At 43.1% G+C, this 14,685-nt stretch overlaps 1 protein-coding gene across 1 annotated transcript in view; it reads left to right on the top strand.

The window, feature by feature from the left end:
- The window catches only part of PRMT5 (protein arginine methyltransferase 5), a 31,249-nt gene that overhangs the window by 1,896 nt on the left and 14,668 nt on the right, over positions 1-14,685 (top strand). Inside the window, 10 exon segments of the mRNA XM_033084398.1 lie at positions 401-519; positions 1,506-1,591; positions 2,220-2,354; positions 3,919-4,031; positions 4,674-4,723; positions 5,720-5,883; positions 7,909-8,070; positions 12,360-12,437; positions 13,204-13,262; positions 14,403-14,525. Of these exon segments, the coding sequence (XP_032940289.1) occupies positions 401-519; positions 1,506-1,591; positions 2,220-2,354; positions 3,919-4,031; positions 4,674-4,723; positions 5,720-5,883; positions 7,909-8,070; positions 12,360-12,437; positions 13,204-13,262; positions 14,403-14,525 (1,089 nt within the window).

Here is a 14,685-nt window from a genome sequence, read left to right as displayed (position 1 = left end):
CGATTTCCTGTGCCTGCCCCTGTTCCACCCCCGGCACCGGCGCGAGTTCCAGGCTGGGCCGGAGTAACCCCCAGTCCCTCCCAGTTCCCTCCCAGTTCCCTCCCAGTGCCTCCCAGTCCCTCCCAGTCCCTCCCAGTCCATCCCAGTTCCCTCCCAGTGCCTCCCAGTCCCTCCCAGTGACCCTTAAACCCCTCCCAGTTCCCTCCCAGTCCCCACCAGTAACCCCAGTTTGCAGGTTCGATTTCCTGTGCCTGCCCCTGTTCCACCCCCGGCACCGCCGTGAGTTCCAGGCTGGGCTGGAGTAACTCCCCAGTCCCTCCCAGTCCATCCCAGTGACCCTTAAACCCCTCCCAGTTCCTCCCAGTCCCTCCCAGTCCCCACCAGTAACCCCAGTTTGCAGGTTCGATTTCCTGTGCCTGCCCCTGTTCCACCCCCGGCACCGCCGTGAGTTCCAGGCTGGGCCGGCCCGGGAGCGCCCGGGGCCTCAAACCCGCTCGGACCTGGTGCTGGCCGGCAGAGGTGGGCACTGGGAGGGACTGGTTTATACTGGGAGGGACTGGGAACAAACTGGGAGGGACTGGGAGGGACTGGGAGGGCACTGGGAGGGGACTGGGAGGGACTGGGAGGGACTGGTTTGTACTGGGAGGGGACTGGGAGGGACTGGGAGGGACTGGGAGGGAGAAAAAACGGGGAGAAAAGGGTTAAAAATGGGGGAGAAATGGAGGAGAAAGGGTTAAAAATGATAAAACAGGGGATTGGGGTTACTGGTTTGTACTGGGATGGACTGGGAGGAACTGGGAGGGAACTGGGAGGGACTGGGATGGACTGGGAGGGACTGGGAACAAACTGGGATGGACTGGGAGGGACTGGGATCAAACTGGGAGGGAACTGGGAGGGACTGGGATGGACTGGGAGGGACTGGGAGGGACTGGGAGGGACTGGGAGGGACTGGGATGGACTGGGATTAAACTGGGAGGAACTGGGATCAAACTGGGGTTACTGGGAGGGACTGGGAGCAAACTGGGAGGGACTGGGAGGGACTGGGAGGGACTGGGAACAAACTGGGGTTACTGGGAAGGACTGGGAGGGAACTGGGATGAACTGGGAGGGAGTGGGAGAAACTGGTTTGTACTGGTTTATACTGGTTTATACTGGTTTGTACTGGTTTGTACTGGTTTATACTGGTTTATACTGGTTTGTACTGGTTTGTACTGGTTTATACTGGTTTATACTGGTCTGTACTGGTTTGTACTGGTTTATACTGGTTTGTACTGGTTTGTACTGGTCTGTACTGGGAGGGGATTTTTGGGCTGAATTTTTGGGATTTTTTGGGTGAATTTTTTGTGAATTATTTTGATTTTTGGGATCAATTTTGGGGATTTTTGGGCTGAATTTTTTAATGATTTTTATTTTAATTTTTATTGATTGATTTTTAAATAATTTAATTTTAATTTTTGGGCTGAATTGTGACAATTTTTGGAATTTTTTTATTTTTTTTTCCCCAGACTGGAACACCCTGATCGTGGGGAAATTGTCGCCCTGGATCCGCCCGGATTCGCCCCTGGAGCACGTCAGGAAAAACTCCCAGAAGGTGAAACGGGGAAATTTGGGGCAAAATTTGGGCATTTTGGGACATTTTGGGAATTAAAAAATTTTTTAAAATTTTTAAAAATTTTTTGGGGATTTTTTTGGGGTTTTTTTGGATTTTTTTGGATTTTTTTGGAATTTTTTTGGATTTTTTTTGGATTTTTTTTAATTTTTTTTTTGATTTTTGTTTTAATTTTTAAAGAGTATTTTGGGATTTTTTTTAATATTTTGAATTTTGGGGAAATTTGGAAATTTTGGGAATTTAAAAAAATTTTTTAAAAATTTTTAAAAATTTTTTTGGATTTTTCTTGGATTTTTTTGGATTTTTTTTTGGATTTTTTTTATTTTTTAAAATTTTTTTTAATTTTTTGAGAATTTTTGGGGGGATTTTGGGGAATATTTTGGAATTTTGGGGATTTTTGGGAATTTGGGGAAATTAAAAGAAAGTTTAATGATTTTTAAAAATTTTTTTGGATTTTTTTTGGAATTTTTTTGGATTTTTTTGGATAATTTTGAGGAGATTTTGGGAATAAATTTGAGATAAATTTATGATAATTTTTAGATAATTCTAAGATAACTCTGAGATAAATTTTGAATTTTTTTGGGTTAAATTTCTCATTTTTTGTCCCCAGGCTCTGCGTCAGGAGCTCGATTTCGGCGCCTACCTGGGCCTGGCCGCTCACCTGGTGCCCCTCAGGGGGAGCCACAACCCCAACCTGGCCAGGGGGCTCAGTGCCCACCTGCACAGCGGCCACCACGCCACACAGGTACTGGGACAAACTGGTTTATACTGGTTTATACTGGGAGGGGAAAAAACGGGGAAAAAATGGCGAAAAAACGGCAAAAAAAGGGTTAAAAATGGGGAAAAAATGGGGAATAAAGGGTTAAAAATGGCAGAGAAAGGGTTAAAATGGGATTAAGGGTTACTGGTTTGTACTGGTTTGTACTGGTGTATACTGGTTTGTACTGGGAGGGGAAAAAATGGTGAAAAAATGGTGAAAAAACGGCAAAAAAAGGGTTAAAAATGGGGAAAAAATGGGGAATAAAGGGTTAAAAATGGCAGAGAAAGGGTTAAAAATGGGATTAAGGGTTACTGGTTTGTACTGGTTTGTACTGGTTTATACTGGGAGGGGAAAAAACAGGGAAAAAATGGCGAAAAAATGGCAAAAAAAGGGTTAAAAATGGGGAAAAATGGGGAATAAAGGGTTAAAAATGGCAGAGAAAGGGTTAAAATGGGGTTAAGGGTTACTGGTTTGTACTGGTTTGTACTGGTTTGTACTGGTTTGTACTGGTTTATACTGGGAGGGGAAAAAATGGGGAAAAAACGGCAAAAAAAGGATTAAAAATGGGGGAAAAATGGGGAATAAAGGGTTAAAAATGGGGATTGGGGTTACTGGTTTGTACTGGTTCATACTGGTCCTTACTGGTTCGTACTGGTCCATACCGGTCGGTACCGGTCCATACTGGTCCATACTGGTCCATACTGGTTTATACCAGTCCATACTGGTCCATACTGGTCCATACTGGTCCATACTGGTTTATACTGGTCCATACTGGTCCATACAGGTCCATACTGGTCCATACTGGTTTATACTGGTCCATACTGGTCTGTACTGGTTCATACTGGTTCATACTGGTCCATACTGGTGTGTACTGGTTTATACTGGTTCATACTGGTCTATACTGGTCTGTACTGGTTCATACTGGTTCATACTGGTCCATACTGGTTTATACTGGTCCATACTGGTCCTTACAGCTCCATACTGGTCCATACTGGTCCATACTGGTCCATACTGGTTCATACTGGTCCATAGTGGTTTATACTGGTCCATAGTGGTCCATACTGGTTTATACTGGTCCATACCGGTCCATACTGGTCCTTACTGGTCCATACCAGTTTATACTGGTCCATACTGGTCCATACTGGTCCATACTGGTCCGTACTAGTCCATACTGGTTTATACTGGTCCATACTGATCCATACTGGTCCATACTGGTCCGTACTGGTCCTTACTGGTCCATACTGGTTTATACTGGTCCATACTGGTCCATACTGGTCCTTACTGGTCCATACTGGTCCGTACTGGTTTATACTGGTCCATATTGGTCCATACTGGTCCGTACTGGTGCATACTGGTCCATACTGGTCTGTACTGGTCCATACTAGTCCATACTGGTCTGTACCGGTCCATACTGGTCCATACCGGTCCATACTGGTCCATACTGGTCCATACTGGTCCATACTGGTCCATACTGGTCCATACTGGTCCATACTGGTCCATACTGGTCCATACTGGTCCGTACTGGTCCTTACTGGTCCGTACTGGGCAGTTCTGGGTGCAGGTGCCGCTGGTGGCCCCGGAGGATTCCCGCGATGACGTCATCGGGAACGAGGCGGTGACGTCACAGGAAGGGGGCGGGGCCGAGGAGAGCACGTGGGAATGGTGAGGGGGCGGGGCCTGAAGAGGGGCGGGGCCTGGGATGGGGTGAGGGGGCGGGGCCTGGTGAGGAGGCGGGGCCTAGGATGGGGTGAGGGGTGGGGCCTGGTGAGGGGGCGTGGCCTGGGATGGGGTGAGGAGGCGGGGTCTGGGGAGGGGGCGGGGCCTAAAAATCTGAAAAAATCAGGAAAAATTGGGGAAAAAATTGAATTTTTGGGTTTAAAAAATGGGGATTTCGGGTAAAAAAAAATAAGGAAGAATTGGGGAAAAATTGAGGATTTTGGGTAAAAATAAATGAGAGAAAAAAATGTGGATTTTGGGTTAAAAAAATGGGGATTTTGGGTTAAAAATAAATAGGGATTTTGGGGGGAAAATGGGGAAAAATAGGGGAAAAACTTGGGATTTTGGGTGAAAAAAATTAGGACAAATTGGGAGAAAAGTTGAGAATTTTGGGGGAGAAATAAATGAGGAAAAATGGGGAGTTGGGGTAAAAAAAAAGGAAAATTTGGGGGAAAAATGGGGATTTTGGGTTAAAAAATGGGGATTTTTGGGCTGATTTTGAATATTTTTAGGGTGTATTTTGGGCTGATTTTGGGATATTTTAGGATGATTTTTGGTGTTGATTTTTGCCGTTTTTGTCCCCCCCAGGTGGCACAACTTCCGCACCCTGCTCGACTTCAACAAACGCGTCGCCCTGGGTGAGGGGCGGGGCCTGGGCCGGAAGGGGCGGGGCTAAAACCGGAGGGCGGGGCCTGGGCAGGAAGGGGTGGGGCTAAACCCGGGGGGCGGGGCCTGGGGTGAGAGGCGTGGCCTAGGGAGAACGGGGCGTGGCTAAATCTGAGGGGGCGGGGCTTAAACAATGAAGGACTTGGCTTAAAAGGGGCGGGGCCTGACATGGGGGTGGGGCTAAAACATGGGGGTGTGGCTAAATGAGGGGGCGTGGCTTGGACTGAGAGGGCGGGGCGTGAACTGGAAGGGTTCATACTGGTTTATACTGGTTTGTATTGGGTTGTACTCGTTCATACTGGTCTGTACTGGTTTGTACTGGTTTATACTGGTTCATACTGGTCTGTACTGGTTTGTACTGGTTTATGCTGGTCTGTACTGGTTTGTACTGGTCTGTACTGGTTTGTGCTGGTTTATACTGGTTCATATTGGTTTATAGTGGTCTGTACTGGTTCATACTGGTTTGTACTGGTCTGTAGTGGTTTATAGTGGTTTGTACTGGTGTGTGCTGGTTTATACTGGGTTATAGTGGGTGTCATGGCTCTATACTGGTTCATACTGGTTTGTACTGGTTCATACTGGTTTATACTGGTTTATACTGGTCCCACAGCCCTGGAGCTGGGCCCTGACCTGCCCTCAGCCCCAGCCCTGGCTGGGTTATACTGGTTTATACTGGGCTATACTGGGTTATAATGGCTTATAATGGTTTGTAGTGGTTTGTACTGGGTTATACTGGTTTATACTGGTTCATACTGGTCTATACTGGTCCATACTGGTCCCACAGCCCTGGAGCTGGGCCCTGACCTGCCCTCAGCCCCAGCCCTGGCTGGGTTATACTGGTTTATACTGGGCTATACTGGGTTATAATGGGTTATAATGGGTTATAATGGTTAGTACTGGGTTATATTGCTCTGTACTGGTTTATACTGGTTCATACTGGTTTATACTGGTCCATACTGGTCCCACAGCCCTGGAGCTGGGCCCTGACCTGCCCTCAGCCCCAGCCCTGGCTCGCTGGCTGGGGGAGCCGGTCAGGGCCGCGCTGCTCCCCACCAGGCTCTTCCTGACCAACAAAAAAGGGTTCCCAGTGCTGGGCAGGGGCCACCAGCGCCTGCTGGGACAGCTCCTCAAGGTACTGGGACAAACTGGGATATACTGGGAGGGACTGGGAGGGACTGGGAGGGACTGGGAGGGACTGGGAGTGAAAAAACGGGGAGAAAAGGGTTAAAAATGGGGGAGAAATGGAGGAGAAAGGGTTAAAAATGGGAAAAAAATGGGGGTTTGTGGTTACTGGTTTGTACTGGGAGGGACTGGGAGGGAACTGGGAGGGACTGGGAAGGACTGGGAGGGACTGGGATGGACTGGGAGGGACTGGGAGGGAACTGGGAGGGAACTGGGAGGGACTGGGAGGGACTGGGATCAAACTGGGAAGGACTGGGAGGGACTGGGAGGGACTGGGATCAAACTGGGAGGGACTGGGATCAAACTGGGATGGACTGGGATGGACTGGGAGGGACTGAGAGGGAACTGGGAGGGAACTGGGATCAAACTGGGATGAACTGGGATGGACTGGGAGGGAACTGGGAGGGACTGGGAGGGAACTGGGATGGACTGGGATGGACTGGGAGGTGAAAAAATGGGAAAAAATGGGGAAAAACCAGAATATATCAGCCTATACTGGTTTATACTGGTTTGTACTGGTCCATACTGGTTTATACTGGGATTGGGTCCATAGGGGATGAACTGGGAATGAGGAAAAGTGGGAAAAAAAGGGGAAAAATGGGAAAAAAATGAGAAAAAATGGGGAAAAAATGGGAAAAAATGGATTAAATTGGTGTGTACTGGTTTATACTGGTTTGTACTGGTTCATATTGGTTTATACTGGGACTTAACTTTTAGAAGGCCAAACTGGGATGAACTGGGATGAACTGGGAATGAAAAAAAGGGGAAAAAACGGGAAAAAATGGGAAAAAAATGGGAAAAAATGGGGGAAAAATGGTTTATACTGGTTTATACTGGTTTGTACTGGTTCATACTGGTCCATACTGGTTTATACTGGGATTGGGTCCACGGGGGATGAACTGGGAAGGAGGAAAAGTGGGAAAACCAGGAAAAAAATGGGAAAAAATGGGAAAAATGGGGAAAAATGGGAAAAAAATGGGAAAAAATGGGATTAAATTGGTGTGTACTGGTTTATACTGGTTTGTACTGGTTTATACTGGTTTGTGCTGGGACTTAACTTTTAGAAGGCCAAACTGCGATGAACTGGGATGAACTGGGAATGAAAAAAAATGGGGAAAATGGGGAAAAATGGGAAAAAAATGGGAAAAGATGGGGAAAAAACAGAATAAATTGGTCCATATTGGTTTGTACTGGTTTGTACTGGTTCATACTGGTCTATACTGGTTTATACTGGGATTTGACTTTCAGAAGGCCAAACTGGGATGAACTGGGAATGAAAAAAAATGGGAAAATAGGGGAAAAATGGGAAAAAAATAGGAATAAAATGGGAGAAAAATGGGGAAAAAATGGGAAAAAACAGGATAAATTGGTTCATACTGGTTTATACTGGTTTGTACTGGTTCATACTGGTTTATACTGGGACTTAACTTTTAGAAGGCCAAACTGGGATGAACTGGGATGAACTGGGAATGAAAAAAAGGGAAAAAAATGGGGAAAAATTGGGAAAAAATTGTAAAAAATGGGGAAAAAATGGGGAAAAAACAGGTTAAATCAGCCCATACTGGTTTGTACTAGTTTGTACTGGTTCATACTGGTCTATACTGGTTTGTGCTGGGACTTGACCTTCAGAAGGCCAAACTGGGATGAACTGGGAATGAAAAAAAATGGGAAAAACGGTGAAAAATGGGAAAAAAATGGGAAAAATGGGAAAAAATTGGCACATACTGGTCTGTACTGGTTCATACTGGTTTGTACTGGTTTATACTGGTCCATACTGGTTTATACTGGGATTGGGTCCACAGGGGATGAATTGGGAATGAGAAAAAGTGGGAAAAAAAGGGAAAAAAATGGGAAAAAATGGGAAAAAATGGGAAAAAATGGGAAAAAATGGGAAAAAATGGGGAAAAAATGGGAAAAAAAGGTTTATACTGGTTTGTACTGGTCCATACTGGTTTTAACTGGTTTCCCCCCCCAGCTGGACGTGCAGATCATCCTGCAGGGCTCCCCCCAGCACGGGGGCCGCCCCCTGAGCGCGTACCTGCAGTACCTGGAGCACCTGGGGCAGCACCGGCCCCCGCCCTCCGCCTACGAGCTCTACGCCAGGGGCTACGAGGATTACCTGCAGAGCCCCCTCCAGGTGAGCCCCAGTATAAACCAGTATAGACCAGTAAGGGCCCAGGGAGCTCCCAGTAACCCCTGACCCCAAACCAGTAACCACCAGTAAGGAAAAACCCCAAACCAGTAACAAAAAACCCCAAACCAGTAAGGAAAAACGCATTCCCAGTAAGTCCCAGTGACCTGAAATCCCTTCCCAGTTCATCCCAGTTCATCCCAGTTCATCCCAGTATGGACCAGTAACCCCTGAGCCCAAACCAGTAACAACCAGTAACAAAAACCCCAAACCAGTAACAAAAAATCCCAAACCAGTAAGGAAAAACACATTCCCAGTAAGTCCTGATGGCCCAGAACTTCATCCCAGTGACCTCAATGCCCCTCCCAGTTCATCCCAGTTCATCCCAGTTCATCCCAGTTCATCCCAGTTCATCCCAGTTCATCCCAGTATAAACCAGTAACTCCTGACCCCAAACCAGTATAAACCAGTAAGGAAAAACCCCAAACCAGTAACAAAAAACACCAAACCAGTAACAAAAAACACATTCCCAGTAAGTCCCAGTGACCTAAAATCCCATCCCAGTTCATCCCAGTTCAAACCAGTAACCCCTGACCCCAAACCAGTAACCACCAGTAAGGAAAAACCCCAAACCAGTAACAAAGAACACCAAACCAGTAAGGAAAAATTAATTCCCAGTAAGGAAAAATGAATTCCCAGTAAGTCTCAGTGACCTAAAATCCCTTCCCAGTCCATCCCAGTATAAACCAGTAACCCCTGACCCCAAACCAGTAACCACCAGTAACAAAAAACCCCAAACCAGTAACAAAAAGCACCAAACCAGTAAGGAAAAATGCATTCCCAGTTCATTCCAGTGACCTAAAATTCCTTCCCAGTTCATCCCAGTTCATCCCAGTTCAAACCAGTAACCCCTGACCCCAAACCAGTAATGACCAGTAACAAAAAACCCCAAACCAGTAACTCCCAGTAAGGAGGATTACCTGCAGAGCCCCCTCCAGGTGAGCCCCAGTTCATCCCAGTTCATCCCAGTATAGACCAGTAGCAGCCCAGGGACCTCCCAGTAACCCGTGACCCCAAACCAGTAACAACCAGTAACAAAGAACCCCAAACCAGTAACTCCCAGTAAGGAGGATTACCTGCAGAGCCCCCTCCAGGTGAGCCCCAGTATAAACCAGTATAGACCAGTAAGGGCCCAGGGAGCTCCCAGTAACCCCTGACCCCAAACCAGTAACGACCAGTAACAAAAAACCCCAAACCAGTAACAAAAAACACCAAACCAGTAAGGAAAAATGGATTCCCAGTTCATCCCAGTGACCTGAAATCGCTTCCCAGTTCATCCCAGTTCATCCCAGTTCATCCCAGTTCATCCCAGTCCCTCCCAGTTCATCCCAGTTCAAACCAGTAACCCCTGACCCCAAACCAGTAACCACCAGTAAGGAAAAACCCCAAACCAGTAACAAAAAACACCAAACCAGTAACAAACAACACCAAACCAGTAAGGAAAAATGAATTCCCAGTAAGTCCCAGTGACCTAAAATCCCATCCCAGTTCATCCCAGTTCATCCCAGTTCAAACCAGTAACCCCTGACCCCAAACCAGTATGAACCAGTAACAAAAACCCCAAACCAGTAACTGCCAGTAAGGAGGATTACCTGCAGAGCCCCCTCCAGGTGAGCCCCAGTTCATCCCAGTTCATCCCAGTATAAACCAGTAACAGCCCAGGGACTTCCCAGTAACCCCTGACCCCAAACCAGTAACCACCAGTAAGGAAAAACCCCAAACCAGTAACAAAAAACACCAAACCAGTAACAAAAAACACATTCCCAGTTCATTCCAGTGACCTAAAATCCCTTCCCAGTTCATCCCAGTTCATCCCAGTATAGACCAGTAAGGGCCCAGGGGTGTCCCAGTAACCCCTGACCCCAAACCAGTAATGACCAGTAAGGAAAAACCCCAAACCAGTAACAAAAAACACCAAACCAGTAACAAAAAACACCAAACCAGTAACAAAAAACAACAAACCAGTAACAAAAAACACATTCCCAGTTCATTCCAGTGACCTAAAATCCCTTCCCAGTTCATCCCAGTTCATCCCGGTATAGACCAGTAAGGGCCCAGGGGTGTCCCAGTAACCCCTGACCCCAAACCAGTATAAACCAGTAAGGAAAAACCCCAAACCAGTAACGAAAAACACCAAACCAGTAAGGAAAAATCCATTCCCAGTAAGGAAAAATGAATTCCCAGTAAGTCCCAGTGACCTAAAATCCATTCCCAGTTCATCCCAGTTCATCCCAGTTCATCCCAGTTCAAACCAGTAACCCCTGACCCCAAAACCAGTAACAAAAAACCCCAAACCAGTAACTCCCAGTAAGGAGGATTACCTGCAGAGCCCCCTCCAGGTGAGCCCCAGTATAAACCAGTATAGACCAGTAAGGGCCCAGGGAGCTCCCAGTAACCCCTGACCCCAAACCAGTATAAACCAGTAAGGAAAAACCCCAAAGCAGTAAGGAAAAATGAATTCCCAGTAAGTCCCAGTGCCCTAAAATCCCATCCCAGTTCATCCCAGTATAAACCAGTAACCCCTGACCCCAAACCAGTATGAACCAGTAAGGAAAAACCCCAAACCAGTAACTCCCAGTAAGGAATTTTTGCCCAATTTTGGTCAAATTTTGTCAATTTTGTGTCAATTTCGTTCAATTTCTAAATTAAATTTTGTCAATTTCGGGTTAAATTTCCCCGATTTTGGTAAAATTTTGTAAATTTCTGTTAATTTTTTGTCAATTTCTAATCAAATTTTGTCAATTTTGGGTCAATTTTGCCCAATTTTGGTCAAATTTTGTAAATTTCAGACTGAATTTTGTCAATTTTTGGGGTCAATTTCTGTTAAATTTTGATTAAATCTTGTTAAATTTTGATTAAATTTTGTAAATTTTGGGTTAAATTTCCCAACTTTGGTAAATTTTGGTAAAGTTTTGAATCAACTTTGAATAAATTTTGTCAATTTTGGGTTAAATTTCCCCAATTTTGGTAAAATTTTCTTAAATTTTTGTTAAATTTTGTGAATTTTAAATTAAATTTTTGGGTCAATTTTGCCCAAATTTGGGTGAATTTTGAATAAATTTTGACAATTTTGGGTTAAATTTCCCCAATTTTGGTAAAATTTTGTAATTTTCTGTTAATTTCTTGTCAATTTCTATTCAAATTTTTTCAATTTTGGGTCAATTTCCCCAATTTTGGTCAAATTTTGTAAGTTTCAGACTAAACTTTGTCAATTTTGGGGTCAATTTTTGTTAAATTTTGATAAAATTTTAATTTAAGTTTTGGGGTCAATTTTGCCCAATTTTGGTAAAACTTTGTAAATTTTTGTTCATTTCTTGTCAATTTCTAATCAAATTTTGTCAATTTTGTGTCAATTTTACCCAATTTTGGTAAAGTTTTGTAAATTTTTGTTAATTTCTAGTCAACTTCTAATCAAATTTTATGAATTTGTGGGTTAAATTTCCCCAATTTTGGTAAAATTTTGTAAATTTCAGACTAAATTTTGTCAATTTTTGGGTCAATTTTTGTTAAATTTTGATTAAAATTTTAAATTAAGTTTTGGGTTAATTTTGCCCAAATTTGGTTAAATTTTGTAAATTTGTGTTAATTAGTTGTAAATTTCTAATCAAATTTTGTCGATTTTGGGTCAATTTTGCCCAAATTTGGTAAATTTTGTTTAATTTTGTCGATTTTTGGGCCGATTTTGTCCAATTTTGGTCAAGTTTGGGTTCATTTTACCCAAATTTTGTTGATTTTTAATCAACTCTTAATTAAATTTTGTTAACTTTTGATTAATTTTTAATTAAATTTTGTTAATTTCTGATTAATTTTTGATTAAATTTTGTTATTTTTAATTAAGTTCTGGGTTTGATTCTCCCAATTTTGGTAAATTTCGGTTAAAATTTATTAATTTTTATCATTTTTATTTTCTCATGGACAATTTGGAATCCCAGACCTGGAACAATTTTGGGTCAATTAAATCCAATTTTATTAATTTTTAATTAATTATTAATTAATTATTGATTAAATTTTGGGTTAAATTTCCTGGATTTTGGTCAAATTTAATTAAATTTTTGAATTTTCCAGCCCCTGATGGACAATTTGGAGTCCCAGACTGGGAACAATTTTGAGTCCATTTAATCCAATTTTATTAATTTTTGTTTATTTTTTGTCAATTTTTAATTAATTATTAATTAATTTTTGGGTTAATTTTCTCCAATTTTGATAAAATTTAATTAAATTTTTTAATTTTCCAGCCCCTGATGGACAATTTGGAGTCCCAGACCTACGAGGTGTTCGAGAAGGATCCCATCAAGTACTGCCAGTACCAACAGGTGCCTCATTAATTAATCAATCAATCAATCAATTAATTAATAATCAATCTAATTTGCATATCTAGTTGTTAATCTGAATTTTAAATAAATTAATAAATTAAATGAATCAAAGTAATTCCCATCAATCCCTGCTGGGTTTGTGTTGATTGATGGGTGGTGCAGCGTTAATTATTAATTAGTGTTAATTAATTAGTGGTTGGCATTAATTAATCAGTGATTTGTGTTAATTAACCATTGATTTATGTTAATTAATGAGTGATTGACGTTAATTAATCAGCAATTTGTGTTAATTAATCTGTGATTGGCATTAATTAATCACTGATTTCCATTAATTAATCAGTGGTTTACATTAATTAATCAATGATTTGTGTTAATTAATTAGTGGTTGGCATTAATTAGTCGATGATTTGTTTTAATTGGTGATTGGCATTAATTAATGACTTGTGTTAACTAATTATTAATTTGTGTTAATTAAGTTGATTTGCATTAACCATTAATTTCATTAGTCACTGATTTGTGTTAATTAATCAGTGATTGGTGTTAATTAATCAGTTATTTGTGTTATTTGCTTATTAATTAATTAATTAACTAATAATTCTGTTAATGGTTTGGTTCTCATGTTGATTAGTGGTGTAATTAACATCATCAATGGTTTTATTGATTCAGTAATCACTGCTAATTAACCTGCCTGCATCTCTCAGCAGCTAATTAATGGGGAATTTGCCTAAATTTGCATAAATTTGCATAAATTTGGGATGATTGACAGGCGATCTTCAGGTGCCTCCAGGACCGGGTGCCCGAGGAGGAGCGGGAGACGAAAGTGCAGTGAGTGCCCCAAAACCCCCCAAATTCACCCCAAAATCGGTCCCAAATTAACTCAAAAACCCCAAAATCCCCCAAAATCCCACCTGGACATTTCAGAAATGCCAAAATTCCGACTCAAAAATTCCAAAATTCCCAAAAAATAATGACCCAAAAACCCCAAAGTGCCCGAAAAAAATCTCGGGAAAAACGCTCGCAATCAGCTCGAGAGGGCCCCAAAATCCCCCAAATTCACCCCAAAATCATCCCCAAATCAGCTCAAAAACCCCAAAATCCCCCAAAATCCCACCTGGACATCCCAGAAATGCCAAAATTTTCAAGAAAAAATCCCAAAATTCCTCAAAATTCCATCTCAAAAATGCCCAAACTGCCAAAAAAATCTCTGGAAAATTACTCGAAATCAGCCCGAGAGAGCCCCAAAATCACCCTAACTCACCCCAAAATCGACCCCAAATCAGCTCAAAAACCCTAAAATCCCCCAAAATCCAAACTGAACATTCCAGAAATGCCAAAATTTCCACCCAAAAATCCCAAAATTTGCAAAAAATATCGCTCCAAAATCCCCAAACTGCCCAAAAAATCTGTTGAAAAACTGCATGAAATTGGCTTGAGAGAGCCCTAAAATCGCCCAAATTTACCCCAAAATCGACCCCAAATCATCTCAAAAACTCCAAAATGCCCCAAAATCCCACCTGGACATCCCAGAAATCCCAAAATTTCCACTCAAAAATCCCAAAATCCCCCCAAAATCCGACCCTAAAAACCCCAAACTGCCCAAAAATTCCACCCAAAACTCATCAAATTTGTTGCAAGAGAGCCCCAAAACCCCCCAGTTTGACCCCAAAATCATCTCCTAATAAGCTCAAAAACCCCAAAATGCCCCAAAATCCGAACTGGACATCCCAGAAATCCCAAAATTTCCAACCAAAAATCCCAAAATTCCTCCAAAATTCCACCCCAAAAATCCCAAACTGCTCAAAAAAATCATCGGAAAACTCAACGAAATTGGTCCAAGAGAGCCCCAAAACCACCCAAATTCACCCCAAATTTGGCCCCAAATCATCTCAAAAACCCCAAAATCCCCCAGAATCCCTCCTGGACACCCCATAAACGCCGGAATTTCCCGTTTTTGTTGATTGCCAGGGTGATCATGGTGCTGGGCGCCGGGCGGGGTCCCTTGGTCGCGGCCGCGCTCAGAGCCGCCCGCCAGGCCGGGGCGCGGGTGCGGCTCTACGCCGTGGAGAAGAACCCCAACGCCGTGGTCACGTGAGTGATTGATAACCGATAACTGATCAATAATCAATAACCGATAACTGATCAATAATCAATAACCGATAGCTGATCAATAACCGATAGCTGATCAATAACCGATAGCTGATCAATAACTGGTAGCTGATCAATGATCCAACCCCAACGCCGTCGTCAC

The sequence above is a fragment of the Catharus ustulatus genome, chromosome 38 (genome assembly GCF_009819885.2).
Source record: "Catharus ustulatus isolate bCatUst1 chromosome 38, bCatUst1.pri.v2, whole genome shotgun sequence".
NCBI lineage: Eukaryota > Metazoa > Chordata > Aves > Passeriformes > Turdidae > Catharus > Catharus ustulatus.
The sequence above is the reverse complement of the archived record's forward strand: the minus strand, read 5'-3'. Positions and strand labels throughout refer to the sequence as shown.